General features: G+C 35.8%; 1 protein-coding gene across 2 annotated transcripts in view; it reads right to left on the bottom strand.

The window, feature by feature from the left end:
* The window catches only part of USP15 (ubiquitin specific peptidase 15), a 116,149-nt gene extending 98,991 nt beyond the window's left edge, over nt 1-17,158 (bottom strand). For both annotated transcript variants that reach the window (XM_080811221.1, XM_080811222.1), the window contains exon 1: nt 16,681-17,158. In XM_080811221.1, coding sequence (XP_080667347.1) covers nt 16,681-16,769 — 89 coding nt within the window. In that variant the 5' untranslated portion in view covers nt 16,770-17,158. The remainder of the gene's footprint in view (nt 1-16,680) is intronic.
* Nucleotides 17,159-18,704: the final 1,546 nt, after the last annotated feature.

Below are 18,704 nucleotides of genomic sequence, written 5' to 3'. Positions count from 1 at the left end.
TATAATAATTTTAATAACAAATTTTTTAAAACTTTAGTTAGCTTCTTTACCAACAAAAGTTAATAACAATACTACCTCCATTTATTTCTCATAAAATCTGCTGGGGCAAGCAGGATAGGTTTTTTTTGTTTGGTTTCAAAAGTGTGGTACACCAAGCACTGTAGGCATTACTGAAATTATATTCATCTTATTTTCAAGTACCTACGAACTGGCTTCTCATCAGATGACCAGTGACAGAAGAAGTAAAATACTGGTGCTCTAGGAAAGAAAGCTCATAAACCTAAAAAACTTTACAAATTTATTCTGACTATATTATACCCATTATGAAATACTGCTTTGCATTGCATTTTAAATTATTTTAAATTCTTTTCCAGAAACATTTTCCCCACACTTAATCAGATTCAATCACAAACAAAATCAAAAGTAAAAGTTAACAAGATGTTTAAAGCCCACATGTGCATTAACAGAGGTAACCAAGTTATTTTTTGGAGATCATTCTAATATATCTGTGCTTACTACACACAGCACTAAGTATAGGAATGAAACCCTACAGTTTTACAGTTTACACAGTTGTTTATAACTGAAAATGTCTGAGGCAAAGGCACCAATCTAACAAAATCCCACAATTCTTAGAGAATATTCATCAGCAGTTTAATTCCTTTAAAGCAGGTACTGCAGAATTATCTACACACTAGTATTCCAAATCTACTGTCAGGATTATGTAACTCAAAGCCCCCAAATTATAGAATTGGAGACTAAAGAAGAAAAAAAGCTCAGAGACTGTCTTAAGAAAACCTTATTTTTAAAATAAAGAGATTAAACCATCAGTAGCTTTACATATTAAACAAAGTTATACTTAATTATTTATCACCCACTAAACATTTTTTAGACTCCCTCCTGTGATTTAAACAAAATATTCAGATATTTCATTTGCTTTCTTTGCAAATTAATGTCATACTATGTGGCCTTTCCTCTGTTCCATCTATTTTGTTTCTATCATTGTGCCAATTTCATCATCTCTTTATTACTTTAATCTTGAATTTTTTTTTTTTTAGGGCAAGTTCCCCCAGCTTGGTGTTCTTGTAAATTGCCTTAACTATTCTTGGCCATCTTCCACATGAATTTTAGAGTCAGTTTATCAAGTTCCACAAAAAGTACAATTAAGATTTTGACTGGAATTGCGCTAAATTTATCAATTAAGAGTAATACTATACATAACAATGTAATTTATAAAACTGACATTAGGGGCACCTGGGTGGCTCAGTGGGTTAAAGCCTCTGCCTTCGGCTCAGGTCATGATCCCAGGGTCTTGGGATCGAGCCCCCCATCGGGCTCTCTGCTCCGTGGAGAGCCTGCTTTCTCCTCTCTCTCTGCCTGCCTCTCTGCCTACTTGTGATCTCTATCAAATAAATAAATAAAATCTTAAAAAAAAAACTGACATTAAAACTATTTGGGAAATACTATCAAAATTCTATTTATTTAAAATATATTTCTAAAAGATGGGGTTTTATCTCCCAAAGTATTTAATAAATCTTTTACTGTATGGTAGACATTTGCACTGGGTAGTATTTATCTGCTGCTATAATATTTCCAGTTCACATCTCTTTCCTAGATCTTGAAGTGACTGGTAGTTTCTATATAATGATACTATTAAGAGAGGAAACTCTCACACTTGATGGATATTTATCTGCTTTCAACATTACTTTCAACTGAAAAGGCCATCACATCTATTACAGGCCACTGTATCTTATTTGCAAAATTTTGTGATAATGAAATATGAGGGAAAATATAGGAAAAAACAGAAACATCTATCACAGAAATAATTGTAGACTTCTTAGATGTACTTAAGAAAGACAACATTAAATGAAGTGAGCTAAATAAAACAAAATTTATTTTAAGACATTTACATAGATTTATTATAAAAACTCTACCTCTAATCTGTGAATCTGCCAAAACATAAGAATCCTCAATTTGAACTGATAAATGCCTAGAACAGAATCAATAGTCAATGATTACAAGTAAGTGAACAAAGACCTAACTTAAAGCTTCTCAACAGTACTCTTAATCCTTGGTATGCTATTAGGATCCAGATAGGACCAATTTTAGCTTCCAAGGTTTTTTGTTTTGTTTTGTTTTTAAATAGTTATAACTATTTGTAAAGACTGATATTTCATGACTTTAATCTTAGACCTCTGAGAAAAAATAAAAGGAATGAAACAATCTTTATAAAGTTAAAACAATGATCCTAAGATGAAGTCTAAAATACTTAACATTGCCTACTTGGTTTTGCATGATCTATCTACTCCTGCCTGTCTAGTCTCAACCGGTACCATTTTTCTTTGCTGAGATGTAACTACAATAACCTTTCAGTTACTAGACACTCCATTTTTTGCCATATGGTTCCATCTGCCTAGACGCTACTCCTATTGCTCCCAACATCTATTTAATTCCTATCATCTTTCAGATAGCCTACACGCCACTTTCTCAGGGAATCCTCCCACAGCCTTTCCCACTTCCTTTCAAATGGTTTGGAAAAGGAGAAATAAGATAATAATTATTAGGCTACTAGATACCAAGACTGTTTATTAAGTTAAAGAAATTACTTTTAATTACAAAATTATTAACATTTGAGCTTTACACTTGGGCCAGGTGCATTTTTCTAAGCACTTTAATATATTGGTTCATTTATTCCCTTAACTACCCAATAATGCAGGTACTATTATAATTTCAAAGGCACAAAGGAACACCTTGACCAAGGTTACAAAGTGTCAGACCTGTGATTAAAAAATGTAATACTAGCATAGAGAAACAAAAAGGCCAATGGAAACAGCACAGACAAACAGGAATTGGATTCATGTATATGGGGAACCATGATATATACCAAAAGCATCACCATATTAGTGGGAAATGATGTAACTAAGTACATGGGAAAAAAATTAGAGCTTTACCTCATATATGCACTCAGTTCTATTCTAATGCTTGTTTTAAAAACTTGAATATGTTAAACATGATTGATACATTAGGGAACAATAGCACAAATTTCAATATATGCTCAAGCACTACTTTAATCCAGAAGCAGGGCAGGACTAAGGGTAAGGCAAGTGAGATGCCTAGGAACCTTAACAGGAAGCGCCTCCTGAAATTCTGCCCCCTAAGTGTCTAGTTTGCTTTAGTGTAATTGTAACTGAAACAAACATAAGGTGAATGGAGAAAACTACTCAGCTGTACTGAACCACATAGGAATGCACAAAACATACACATTCAAACATTTTTTTTCTTAAGATGGGGAGATGCAGAGGGAAAGGGAGAGAGAGAATCTTAAGCAGGCTCTACACCCAGCACAGAGCCCAGTGTGGGGCTCAATCTCACAACCCTGAGATCATGACCAGAGCCCAAATTAAGAATCACTTAACTGACTCAACCACTCAGGCACGCCCCCCACACTTTAATCATCTTCAACTGTGTTAAATCTGCTGTTACAACTTCTTGGCAGATTTAAGAAAACTTTTCTTTCACCACTTTGCAATAACTCAAGCTGCAACTTTACTTTAAATAAATACTTTACTTTTAAATAAACTAAAAGCTGCAACTCAACTTTAAATCCTACTTCTACAAGTTAACTCCATCCTTTTCAAAATAAAAATGTCATATTTATTGTGGTAGTTACATACTTCTTAAAAACTGTGCTACCATTTTTATTATGTTTTTAATGTGTGACTGACAAATTTTTTTTGAGTGCTATGTCCCAACCCCAATTTTCCCATATGCCCTGTGTTTTTTTTAATTGCATGATTTTGCATATAACATGGTGATTTTTAGGAACACGTGCTATGTTACAGGAGAACTAACTGTACAAAAACAAGTTATAGTTGGATTAAAAATGTAAATGTAAATCTCTGCCTGCCTCTCTGCCTACTTGTGATCTCTGTCTCAAATAAACAAAATCTTAAAAAAAAAAGAATATATAGTGCAGCATAATTTATAAAAATAAAAAGATGGAAAAAACCTAATATCCATTATTCATACCCCAAAATATTACACAAAAATTATAATGAAAAATACAACTACATTTATCAAGGATAAATCTCAAAACTACATTGTTGAACCCCCCCCCAAAATTGCAAAAGGACACATGTAATATAACACAAATGTATAAAGACAACAGATGTAGTTTGACTGAAGAAAAATTAAAAACATGCCACCAATAGTATATATTATTTACAATCCATGCATATATATTAAAATGTATACACAAAATATTTTGATAATTTAATTACAAAACTAAGTAAAATAATATATAAATAATTTAAGGTAATAATAAAAATCTGTTTCAGGGGCGCCTGGGTGGCTCAGTGGGTTAAGCCTCTGCCTTCAGCTCAGGTCATGATCTCAGGGTACTGGGATCGAGTCCCGCACTGGGCTCTCTGCTAGGCAGGGAGCCTGCTTCCTCCTCTCTCTCTCTGCCTGCCTCTCTGCCTACTTGTGTTCTCTCTCTGTCAAATAAATAAATAAAATCTTTGGGAAAAAAAAAAAATCTGTTTCAGGATGGTGGCTCCCTCTGACAAGGGAGGGAAGGTGATGGGGCTAGGGAAACACACAGGGACATTCAACTGTTTTTGTAATGTTTTATTTTTTTAAACTAAGATATGTGTGCATAAGTGTTTTGTTATAGTTTTCTTTATACTCTTCTCTCTTCCTGAAATATTACATTAAATATGACTAACATTTTCTACTTAATATAGAATAGTTTATATATACACATATACATGGGCAAAAATGAAGTGGAGTCAAATGTATAGACTGAATATTGAGGTCAAAACTGATAAAGTTAAGTGATAGTCAACAAATGAAAAGACTTTCAAGCATAAAAATAAGTAATTATAAATACAACTTGGGTTTGGTTTTTTTTTTTTTTAAGATTTTATTTATTTTGGCAGGGGAGGAACCAAGGGGGAGGAAGAGGGACAAGCAGACTCTGAACTGAGTGTAGAGGTCAATGTAGGGCTCAATCCCAGGGCCCTGAGATCATGATCTGAACTGAAACCAAGAGTCCCACACTTAACCAACTGAGCCACTCGGGCATCCCCTTAGATTTTTCTTTTTAATTGTGATAAAAATATGTATAGCGAAATGTACAAAATACACAGTTTGTTTTACTGTGTATTTTTGGAAGAAATTTGTAGGTTTATGTTATCTCTTATATTTATTTTTTCTGTCTCTTATATTTTATTTTTTCTGCCTTATATTATCTCTTCCAAACATGAATTAGCATTAAATTTTAATTAAAAAGCTGACATAAGCTTTGGAGAATTTTCTTTGGAAAAACATGATTTATTTGATATTTCTAAATTTATCAAATTATGTTTCTGACATATAATAATGTATTCATTCTGAAGAAATTATTTCTTTTCGGTAACTAGAGCAACCAGTAAGTAAACCAGAAAAATAGAAATGACTGGGTGATATCCCAAAAGAAAAAAAAGAAGCACATAAGAAACAGAAAGTACAGATTATAATCCTTGATATCTGGGAAAATAATACAAGCAAAACAATAAAAAACCCTACAATTGACATATATACTTATTTTAAGCTGACAACTTTTAGTATGAAGTGTTACATTATAAATTTGCAACTATCTAAAATTCACGTAAATACTAATCTGCAAATATCCAGAGATCCCAAAGTACGAGAGAGAAATTAATTGCTTTATGACAAATGTACCAATTTAAGTTTCTCGCACAAAGGAGTCTATGCCTTATAGATGAGACCAAAGGTGAAATATCTCTGAGTAATAATGAGACATGTACTGTGTTTCCATATAAAAAGCCATGAAGTACATGTACCAAAATATGATCAAGATTATTCATGATTGGGGCGCCTGGGTGGCTCAGTGGGTTAATTTCCCTCTGTTTCGTGGGTTACAAGGAATTTTATGAGCACCTCACACTTGCATTAACCACGATTCTCACATAGTAGTATGCCAATAGGAAAAATTTTTATCATAATGTTAATATGGGTTCAAAAATTAGTAAAGAAAATCTTACGGAGATAAAGGTCTATGGTCATCAAACTCTCAAATCCTTCAGAGATGACCTACAATCCTCCACCATATCTCCAGACAGCCTTCTCCATTTACAGTAACTTCAAAACTAGAATGTGCTAGGACCAGAACTTTGGGAGTTTGGTATGTTGGAAGAACTGACTAAATGATGTCAGAGTTCATGACAAGGGGTAAGAAATACTACATAAGGCTAGAGAGGTAGACTGGACCGAGACTATCCAATGCCTTTACGGTAATGCTAAGGATTTTATCCTAAGTGTAACAGAAAGCCACTGTACGATTTTTAGCACGGAAGAGATATGATCTGATTCACATTTCATGAAAACCACTGGAAATACCTCACAGGATTACTGGGAGGATCAAATGTTTAATAAATCAAAAAATCACATAAAGCTATGAGTACTTCAAAAAGGTCTAAATTATATGGTGCTAAATATTCTGAAGGCATCAAGAAAGACAATTTGTATTGTGGTCTGGACAGAATAGTTTTCAATGGCTCCAGAGAAGATAGGTCAATTTTAGGACCCCACACAAATTTAAGTTAATTTTAAGACAGTCCTCAAATGCTGAAAAGTTACTATAACAACTAAAAAAGCCAGATTTTTTTTCCTTTACTTTCTTTCTTTCTTTCTTTTTTTTTTTTTTTTTGGTGGTGGTGGTGGTAAAGATAGAATTCTAAAAGTTTATACTATTTTTATACACACCACAAGCAAACTTAAGGAAAGATATATATAGGCTAATGAAAGATTGAGAAAACAGCCCTAGACATAAAAGAAGTTTAAAAGTATGGGAAAAGGGGAAATCTCAACAGCTGCATTTAAGAAATCATAGAGCTGGGGTGCCTGGGTGGCTCAGTGGGTTAAAGCCGCTGCTTTCGGCTCAGGTCATGATCCCAGCATCCTGGGATCGAGCCCCACATCGGGCTCTCTGCTCAGCAGGGAGCCTGCTTCCTCCCTTCTCTCTCCGCCTGTCTCTCTGCCTACTTGTGATCTCTGTCAAATAAATAAATAAAATCTTTGAAAAAAAATCATAGAGCTAATGAATGCATAGTTCCTTTTTTTGATTAGCACATTTATACAAACAACTTTTGATAAGTGATTCCTGCTTAATTTCCTAATACTGACATATGTGTAACATCATTTATTTCTTAAAACCCTACCTTTTTCTCTGCAAAGTAGATATAAAACTTTCTTCTACAACTAAGAAAATACACAAATATTTCAGCCTAATCCAATGTAGCACACAATTTCAGAAAAACATGTATAACTATCTTACACAGGATTAGCAGAATAAACAACTCTCGGTATTAATTCACTCTAAGATTAATTCTCTTATTTAATGATATACTATTTAAGTTAGATTTACACAGCAAGAGTATAAAACCATTTTCAATACTAAAGGAGGTATCGATAATTTCTAGCATTTTAAATCATTATAAGCCAGATAATTCACAGGCTTTTTAAAAAGTACCAAACTATAACTCGGGATTTCATTGTTTCAGCAAAATTTAACTGAAAGCTATGGAGTTTTTTCAAATAAAACAATGGCTTGGTTAATCTCTTTATATCTTCATTTTAAATTTCAAGTATTTCCAACCTATTTTCTACTTTGCACATTGAATTCATCAGTTAGCAAGAACTAATTTTTATGACCTCTTTCTACTTCTAAACTAAGACAAAAAAGGAACTCAGGAAGGAGGCCAAGTAGGATTGTGAAAGTGAAAAGAAAACCCATAGAATGGGAGAAAATTTTGCAAATCATCTCTACGAAAAGCGATTTGTATCTAGAATATATAAACTCTTAAAACTCAATAATACAAATAATCTAATTTAAAAATGAGCAAAGGACCTAAGTAAACACTTGCCAAAGAAGGTATACAAACGGCTAATATACACAAATGAAAATATGTGCAACATCATTAGCCATTAGGAAAATGCAAGTCAAAACTACAATGAGATACCACTTTGTATCTGCTAAGATGGCTATAACCAAAAGACATTAACAAGTGCCGTCAAGGGTGCCTGGGTGGCTCAGTGGGTTAAAGCCTCTGTCTTCAGCTCAGGTCAAGATCCCAGGGTCTTGGGATCCAGCCCCACATCGGGCTCTCTGCTCAGCAGGGAGCCTGCTTCCTCCTCTCTCTCTCTGACTGCTTCTCTGCCTACTTGTGATCTCTGCCTGTCAAATAAATAAATAAAATCCTTAAAAAACAACAAAAAAAAACCAAAAAAGAAAACAAACAAAAAAAAAAACAAGTGCCGTCAAGGATGTAGAAAATTGGAACCCTCATACTGTTGATGGCAATGTAAAATGCTGCACCCACCTTGGAAAAGACACCAAGGAATTCCACTCCCAGGTATATACTCAAGATAAATCAGTTTTGTATATACAAACAAAAGTATGTATGTACACATAACAAAAAGTTATGTCTACACAAAAACTTGCACAAAAATTATTCACAGCAAGATTATTCATAAGAGCCAAAAATGTGAAAAACCCCAACGTCCATCAACTGATGAAGGGATGAATTCAATGTGGTATATTATCTATACAACGGAATATTATTCAGTAATAAAAAGAAATGAAGTACTAATACTTCACGAAAGAAGCCAGACACAAAAGTCACATATATGATTCCACTTATATGAAATACCTAAAACTGCCAAATCTGTAGAATAAAAAGTAGATTAGTAGCTACCTAGAGCAGGGGGATCCAAGGAGAAACTGGGGGAAGCAGAGGACTGCTAATAGGTATGGAGGATTTGGGGGCGGGTGATAAAAAATATTCCAATACTGATTAAAGTAATGGTTGCACAATTCTGTGAGTATACTGAAACCCAGTAAATTATACATTTTAATTGGAAAAATTGTATAATATATCAATTGTATCACAATAAAGCTGTTATTTTTTTAAGAGTGAAAGGATATATATCTGCATGAGATTATTAGGGATGATTTTACAGAGGTTTTTTTTAAAAGATTTTATTTATTTAATACAGAGAGAGTGCACACAAGAGAATGAGAGAGAGAAAGAGAGATCAGGGGCAGTGGGAGGGGGAGAAACGGACTCCCCGCTGAGCAGGGAGCTCAACACAGGACTCCAGGACCCTGGGATCATGACCTGAGCCAAAGGCAGACACTTAACCAACTGAGCCACCCAGGCACCCCTAGGGATTGCTGTTGAGCTTGGTTTTGAAGTAAGTGAAGGTCAGGAATTAGTAAAATGTATTTGAAATAATATGAATAATGTGCAATGGCCTATGAGGCAGAAATGAGTAAATAATTTCCAAGAAATGGGAACCACCATCAGTATTAAAGCAGAGCTGTATTAATTAGAAATAAAACTGCTAAGACTAGAATGCTAAACCAAGGACAGAGCACCCCAAAATCCTACAGGCTCCGCAAAATAAAACAGATGAAAATCCTATTTTTAATATGCCAAAGCTGGGTGCCTGGGTGGCTCAGTGGGTTAAGCCTCTGCCTTCAGCTCAGGTCATGATCTCAGGGTCCTGGGATGGAGCCCCACATCGGGCTCTCTGCTCAGCAGGGAGCCTGCTTCCCCTTCTCTCTCCGCCTGCCTCTCTGCCTGCTTGTGATCTCTCTCTCTGTGTGTCAAATAAATGAATAAAATCTTTTTTAAAAAAATGCCAAAGCTATCATTGCCTGATTTTAAAACTTCAAAGTATTCATCTCTCAAAAAGGTGTTTCCATAATATGGGTATGTCTCTATCACTCACAGGCAAGCAACACAGTTTAAAATGCAGGCTTTCAAGGTGATTGTCTAAGGTTATAATCTCTGCTCTATCACTTCTTATTATGTACATGTAACTCTATACTTCGGTTTTTGTATCTGCAAAATGAGAATACTATCACTTCATATATGTGTAAAGCCCTTAACATGTAATTTTTGTAAGCATCACCATAACTATATGGTACATGTAACTACTTAACTCTACCTCTCCAGAGAATTTTCTACAGCTTGAAATCCATTCAAATTTGTGAATATAAATTTTCTATCTATATCAAAGGTAAATCCCTTGATTAAACTGTTAAACTCTGTCAAGCTGTTAAAATATATTGTTAAACAATATAAAGCAACCCAAATTATCAGGTCTTTTTTTTTTTTAAAGGTTTATTTATTTTATTTGACAGACAGAGATCACAAGTAGGCAGAGAGGCAGGCGGTGGCGGGGCGGAACCAGGCTCCCCACTACGCAGAAAGCCCGACATGGGGCTCGATCCTAGAACCCTGAGATCATGACCTGAGCCGAAGGCAGAGGCTTAAGCCACTGAGCCACCCAGGCGCCCCTCAGGTCTCTTTTACCATGATCATTTCACCCTATCATTCTTAATCTTTTTTAGTAAAATTTTACTCAAGGAACTTGATGATTTTTTCACTCAAGTAAGTAATTTTGTCTCTAGTGCTCCAGGTTTTGATTTAACTGGCTCTCTAAAACTTAGAACTGCCTGGCTCAAAGCCACTCTTAGACTTGTCTGTGAGAGCCTTTGAGTTCTTTCACAGAGGAAGTCCTTTCTATGGCTACTTCTGCTACAAGATTTTTCTTAACAGTAAGGAATTACCAAACTAGTATTTGGGTCTTCCAAAGTTAAAAGGAGAGAAGAGACAGTTAGCTCTCCTCCTCATGGAGAAGAAAAGGGAGTCATTACCCTCCTTTTGTAGGGGAGAGCTATAAGGAAACCATGCAGAATCCTATTGATGAAAGCAGTCAAAGTGTTGTAGGTATAACCAAATACAGGTTAATTCTACAGAGGTTTTCTGCCTCATATTACAATCTGAACTTCTTTACTTCTTTTTGAGGAGCAATTCTTAATTATTACTTCAGATAAGTCATTTTAATCTGTATCCAAAACTAAGATCACTAACTACCAGTCTTATTCTAGGTTTCTTTAGTAGTGACTTCTATATAGACTGGATAAAACTGAAAGGAACTCGCTTGTGCAAAGAATAGATGGAAAAAGAGTGTGGAGAAATGACTTCAAGGGAAAAAATAAAAGAGAGAGTATGAATTACAATGGAAACTGAGGAAATGAAAACGAAAGGCACAAACTGAACTGAGTCAAGGAAGAAAAACAATTTACTAACTGCTGAGTAACTCTATATAGAAAGAACTAAGAAGGAATAATAATTTAATGAAATACTGTTTGCATTATATTTGAATAGTGACAGCATAAAAACATTTTAAAAAAAGATTTTATTTATGTATTTGACGGAGAGAGAGAACAGTGGGGGAGGGGAGAGAGACAAGCAGGCTCCATGCTAAGTGTAGACCCTGACTCAGAGCTCCATCTCATGACCCTGAGATACGACCTGAGCTGAAATCAAAAGTCGGATGCTTAACCTACTGAGGCATCCAGTACCCCCAAAACACTTCTAATACTAAGGAGATACTGATAATATCTGGTATTTTAAATCATTATAAACCAGGTATTTACACTAGCTCTGAACTCATCAAACACTTGTAAAACAAGGTAAATAAGAGCACTTACTTTAAAAGCTGCATTAATTATAAAGCATTTAGAACAGCTTTCCAGAAGCAAAACATCAAAATTTTCTATACATGCTATTGTATCTGAACTAAACAGTCACAACACACAAGTTTACAATAAAATGGTAGAACTCTACCAAAACAGATTCCACTTAAAAAGAAAAAATGTCCATTTTTTTTCCTTTTGAAGTGAAACTAACATTTAAAAATGCGTCTTCAAAATAAGTGATTTTGGTACGTGTATTAAAGCCCTAGACTACTTGTGTTCAAATCCCAGATTACTGTGTGAACACTTGAGCCTAGGATTCCTAGTCTGTCAAATGTGAATTACATTACATTCACATTCTAGTGCCCTAGAATTATAGTGATAAGTAATTAAGTTAACATAATAAGTACTCAAAACAGTATCTAGCACACGGTGTTTTCAAATATAATACTACACATCATGGCCTGAAAAACTAAGTTTTTCTTAGTATACATATGTGTGAGCAAAATTAGTATTTGTCACAAAACTATTCTGCAAAAAGAATATTTAATAACTTAAGTGTGCTAATGGGAAAATGTTATGATTTAGAAAAAAAAAAAAATAAAGCCTGAATGTCATTCAATAGATGAATGAAATCACAGACTAAAAAGCTCTGGATCTTCCTAGCAAATAAGGTACACAATTTTAGATTCACTAACAACTTAGAAGTGATTTAAAAACGTATAAACCTTAAATTAGGAAAAATTGCCTTTCTAGATTTTAAGCAACTAAAATGTGAAAAATATGTTCTAATACTGTCACTATTTCTGTCCTTATTTTCACTGATTTACCAACACAAAAAAAACCCATTTTGCTTTTTGGTCTCATTTCCTGCAAATGATATGACATATACCCTAATTTAATAGTTAACACTTTGGCACAACTAAAATTAATATTTACAGTAATAATAATGTAAAAATCCCTTTAACAAATATATACTAAACAATTTGTGGCGTTTATATTAATAGTGTCCCTTTACATTATGAACTGATTTGTCATTATAAGGTTATTTTCTTTTAGTATTAATCAAAGTTGCACAAAAAGAGACCATATAAAATAAAGCCTCAAAGATTTCTAAGTAAAAGGGCAGGAATCGAAGGAAAGCCCTAAAACTGAATCAATGTCTTCTAATATGAAAACCTCAAAGATCTGATGGACTATTCCTTGCCTATTTATTGAAACAAAAATATCGTATACATTTGAAATTACTCTAAATACAAATTAAAGTTACTCTCTTAAGTACCTTAAATCTACTAGAGTTATTAGGGTTTATGCAAAAATGACACACAAAATTTAATTTGTAAAGTTAGCTATGCATTACCATTGAACATACATAAAAATTTAAAACATCACACATAAAAGTTAGTGAGAATGACTGGTAGAAGAGTAACATTTAATAAAAGTAGGGAAATAAAGCAGTGATTTTGATGATTTGTAGTTATCTGTTTACTTATATATCCAAAGAGTATTCCCTAACCTGCAACTTGTCTTTGTAACTCATTTATTTAATTACCCATCCTCCATAAATAGGTTCCTCTATCCCTAATATACTTACATGTAATGTACTTTAAAAATTTTTCCTTTTGTCTCATGAAGAGAAATCACCAAGTACCTGAATGTTAAGTTATCTTTCATTCAATCTAAGTTAAACAAGTTCTAGTTCCTTTATCTTTATTTCTATAGTAACTAAATTCAAACAGTCTTGTTCATGGTTTTCTAATTACCTCCTTTGAGTTAAAATAAAGATTAGGAAACAGCATTATGAGACTACTCCTTCTAATGCAGATCAGTGTCACTTTCATACCCCACCTTTTTAAGCATCAATTTGGACTTGTCACCATAAAGTCTAGTATTAGTTTGTTAGTAAATATACTAATAACTTTAATTAATAACTTCTAAATAAAGTTCATTCTTCCTCATCTTAGACTTGTATACTTATTTTCATCTCTAGAAACTCAGTCTGCAGATAAAAATCATTCACTATTTACAAATAAACAGAAACTACAGTTTTCAAGCAGAATCAAACCTTGCCTAAGTGTTAGTTATCTACCAGGATAATATGAAACAATCCTATCCAAAAGCTGCTTACAAATTACTTAACGAAATTAAGTTTCATTTTCATTAGTTTATTCATTTTAAAGCACTTTAAGGCACTTTATTCATTTAAGGCACCATAACAACAAAAATTAGTATAAAGTTTTCAAGAATAAACTTAAGAGTAAACCTTCCATTTTTTTCTCAATAGTCATCAGTCTTTTTCAAGATGGTTATACACACATACCAAGATAATGTTCCATCTGCATATGGCCCATTTCAGCTACAAAATAGCAGACTGAATTTGCCCAAATAACCATAAATGACTAATCCAATCATCTTTTAAAAAGACATTAAAAAGAGAAACAACTTTTTAACAAGTTAAAAACAAGTTTTAATGAGTCCCCAACACATGAGCCCAAGTAACTAAATTATTAAATCTTTACCAGTTCTCTAATCATGCGTACATAATGAAATGTGTACTTATCGAATTATTCTCAAAACTCTGAATCAAACTTTTACTCTAAACTATTTCCTTTTTTTTATTTTACCTAATTGCAAATTAAGTGGCTTACATATAAACCAAACTGGTTTTTGCAAATCCTCAGTACCATCCTACCCCGGCATTCTTCCCTTTTAACTAATAGAGGTAATCAATCAAGGACAAAAATTTTCACATTCTGGGGCACCTGGATGGTACAGTTAGTTAAGCGTCTGACTCTTGATTTCAGCTCAGGTTGTGATCTTAGGGTCTCTCAGGGTCCTGAGATGGAGCCTGCTTTAAAAAAATTAAAAAAAGATTCTCTCTCTCTCTCTCTCTCTCTCCCCCACTGCCCCTCTCCACCCCTTCTCAAATAAATAAATCTTAAAAGAAAAAAAAAAGTCCACATTCTGCTGTTATCTAAATATGTGGGCTTCAGTTTCCTTTTCTTTAATATGAAAGCACTGACTTTCATTTTAAAATGAAAATCAAACTTATGGACTTCCTGTATTCTTTACAACAGATCTTTAAAGCGATTTACAGAAATTGTGAAAAAGCAAAAATACTTTTATTTGAAAAATGTCAAACTTAAAGTTTAATGCCCACAATACACACACTGTTCGTATCATCCCATAGTGTCAACACCAATTATTACCCAGAACACCAAAAACATACATTAAAAAAAGTAATATCCATCTGAATAATAGTCATATTTAAACTTACAGATTTCTATTTTTTTTTAAAGATTTTATTTATTCATTTGACAGAGAGAGAGATCACAAGCAGGCAGAGAGAGAGGAGGAAGCAGGTTCCCTGCTGAGCAGAGAGCCTGATATGGGGCTCGATCCCAGGACCGTGGGATCATGACCTGAGCCCAAGGCAGAGGCTTAACCCACTGAGCCACCCAGGCGCCCCCAGATTTCTATTTTATGGTAATCCACATTTAACTTTTTTATAAGGTGTAATAGGCTAGGTGAATTAAGAAAGTTTAAGTGTTCTTTAACAAATAAAAGGAAGCAAAGATTTATCTTTAATAATCCACAGACCAAGGTAAACATGTGTCCTAGGAAATATCCAATTTCCGCACATGAATAAACATCTCACACTTACGTGAACAATAATGATTATTAAATCATCTAAAGATGATTAAGATATTTTCTGTTGGAATGCAACAAGTGTATGCTTACACCCTTAGGGATTTTTATCATATAAACACAGAATCTATGTAGCCTAACAAAGTATGAAAAAAAGTACCAAGACTTAGATCAAAATACTTAAATTCAAGTCCCAAGACTGCCATCTACTAGCTTACTTGAAAATCTCCTAGTACTACAGCATTTTATCAGAAGTAAATGAAGGTGACAAGAAAGTAAAATTTAATGTTATCTCATAAACGTAATATTTTGGAATATGTCACTGAATCAGGATAAAACCCCGACAATGAAATTACTGTCCATTTCAAAGATGAAGACATTGAGATACAATGATTTAAATTAACTCTCCTCGAAGTCATATTGCAGGTTAAGTGGTGAAACGGTGACCTAACTACGTCTAAATCTTATGTTGCTTCCACTAAGTCATAGAGGAGTACGTGGGAAAAAAAACTCCGTAAATTATATACCACTGTTATGGTGACAACGGGACATGAAAATAATTATTACAGTAAAGCACACTACCCTTCCTAATAAACAGAGCACTTGCTCTTTATGTTACATACTCACATATTTAAGTTATTCTCAATACCACTTACTATGGTCGACAAATATTAAAATCTACACATATTTCCTTCAGTATTTTAAGTATATCCTTTGGTATTTTATAAGTCTGAGTATTAGCAAGTGACTTAAGCCTCAAGCAGACTTATCTACTTTTTGCAGGCCTACGTTATCCCTCAAACAGGAGGGAAGGGCTGTGCTTCTAAGAGAAACGCTGCCGGTTTCTATCAAGCCTCCACTAAAGCACAAGACCACGTGGTATTTCTCATTAGCCTAAGGTTCCGTACTCCTCTCCCTCCTTTTGACAAGGAACTGGAAACTAGGGTTTCTTTCTCTTAAGTGGCGCCCTGACACATGCCACCTGTGTAGTAAGAACCGCAAACATCCTGCAGCCTCCCTCCCGGAAGAATACAAGAATCAGAATAACAAGGAACTTGAATGCCGACAATGCCGGGAAAGGAAATGACTAGGGAAGGAAAGAGGGTCAGATCTTGATAAGCCGCGGGACCTCGACCTGTCAAAAATTGAGAGACTCACGCCGAACGACTATAACCTATCATTCGGGAAGGCCTGAGGTGGGAGCGGCACTACGGAAGGAAGGAGGACGGAAAGAACTGTGAGTCCCCGTCGCCGCTCCCCTGAAACCTCTCAGCACGCGCCGACAAGCCACGAACCCTGGCCCTCATCTCGGGTCCAATCTTCGCCCCAGCATTTCGGGAGCAGCCAAAATCCTGCTGCCCAGTGCGGCCGCCGCCGGACCTGCCCGCACCTGTCACTAGCTAAAGACACCAGCCCGCAGTTCCCGCCCAGTTCTCCACCAGCCTCCCGCAACCGCGACCATCTCAATCTCTTTCTCTCACCAGGTGTCCCCTTTCCGGAGCGAGGTTTTGAGCAGCGTCGCGATGTCAGAGCGCTGGATGTCCAGATCTGCCGCTCCGCCTTCCGCCATCTTCTTCCACTAGCGGTAGCGGAGGCGGCAGCGACGGCGGCGGCACGCCCCAGAGCATTGTGGGAATGGCGTCCCGCGGCCCCTCCCAGTCGGCAGGTCGAAACCAAAAGAGACGGGGGGGGGGGTTGGGGGGAGCGCCTCGGGACAAGAGTCGGTCCCGGGGGCGGACTGAGTAGGCTGCCGCGGTCTGCTGCCCCCAATCGGCCCCCGCCCGTCCAGCATCTCGCCTTGGCCTCCTCTGGCTCGGGACAGCCGGGTTTTAACTCTTCTCTGTGAGGGCCCTCTGTCCTCTCTCAGCAGCGGTGCCACCGCCCCGTCCATCCTCGACTTCTGCCTTCCCCTCCCTCTTTCTCACAGGCGCCCGAGAACCCTTATTTGCGCATTCACTCACGCTTGAGGGTGGGGTGGGGCGGGGGGGCGTGGGGACGGCTAAGATATGGCAGAAAATTTTAACAGCTCTGAGGCATTACTGCTTCCGTGGCTAGTCGCGGAACCTAAGCTCGGTGAATTTTGGCCCCAACAAAGAACAATCCGAAACCGAACGCTTGGTCTCAGTGCCCTTCTTGGGTTCCTTCCTGCCCTCCTACTCTTGCTGTAGGTGGAAACCTTTTATAGGCTCTTTGTGACGCCTCCCCAGGCACACCCAGACGCTAAACTGCAGTGAAAAACATGTCCCAGTTCCTCGGTGAACACGGAGTGAAATATGTACCAAATAAAGCCAGGTACTAAAAGGGAAGGAAACGTGCCTGCAAACCTTTATCCTCGATGTTATAAAGTAACATTTTCTTAACCACATCTTCCCATGTCTGTTTACCGGCCATTATTTAGTAATACCAGCTTTTATTGTAGCTAATTATGTTATAAACGGGGAAATCCAGTCTCAAAAATCAAATGCTAAGGTCACACAGTAGGTGGAGAGGTAAGTTTATATAAAATCCAAGTTCCAAACCCCGGGTGCTGTCTGTCCACTAGAGCACACTGACTACCTCTCCTTTTGAAAACCTGGCATGTATTAACGGGGTTGCCCTGGTTTCATCTTTGTTTTTTCTTCTTCTTTAAAACCTCTGTACAGCTGGTGGCTAGCATTGTGCTCCCTAACATATAAGCACCACCTAAATATTTGTTTTAAATGAACTGGGGAAAAACTTCTTGAATATTTCCAAGCATGAAGAGGTCCAGAAATTTGACTTAAGGATAATAAAAATTATGTGAAAAGTCTAAAAGATGGGTAAGAATTCCTGCATGATCTGCTATTTCCCTATTTTTAATGTGGGAATTTGGAATCTGGTGGGAATTCAATAAAGAAGAGTGCAATTGTGCTAGTAAGAAGTATTGAGTCCTTCCAAGTTAGTGCATACTGGCATTATGATGTGTATCAGCATCATAGTTGCTTATTTTCCTCATAATAAAACTATTTTGCACTATCATGTCATCCTTGATTTGAGTCTGAAAGAAGCTTCCAGTTACTGCTCGCTCTTACATTATTTGGTTTTTCTTATGACACGTTAAAAAAATTAGTTTCTCTAACCATGACTATCATCAAAGGGTCACATTTCCCTCCTCCCAGCCAACCTCTGAAAGACAGCAAAGTATTTTTCCAAGGAGAGGCAGCATGATAAGAGAAGAATATTGGAGTCATATGAACAGGGGTTAAAACCTCACCTCAACCTCTAGCTGCGAAGTACTTAACTTTTAGTTTAATCATGAAATTAGGGATGTTAATACTTACCTTAAAGGCTTTTTATGAAGATTAAATGGAATAATATATGTTTATTGCCTGAGACATGAAAGCCAATCAGTGAATGCTAATGTTGTTTACTGGTGACAGGATGAATTTTATAGTATATAAATTATATCTCAATAAAGCTGTTAAAAAAATTGTCACAGACTTTGAAGCAAAACCATGCTATCATTTTATAAACATAGCATAATTGA

The sequence above is a fragment of the Martes martes genome, assembly GCF_963455335.1.
Source record: "Martes martes genome assembly, chromosome: 8".
Classification (NCBI taxonomy): domain Eukaryota; kingdom Metazoa; phylum Chordata; class Mammalia; order Carnivora; family Mustelidae; genus Martes; species Martes martes.
The sequence above is the reverse complement of the archived record's forward strand: the minus strand, read 5'-3'. Positions and strand labels throughout refer to the sequence as shown.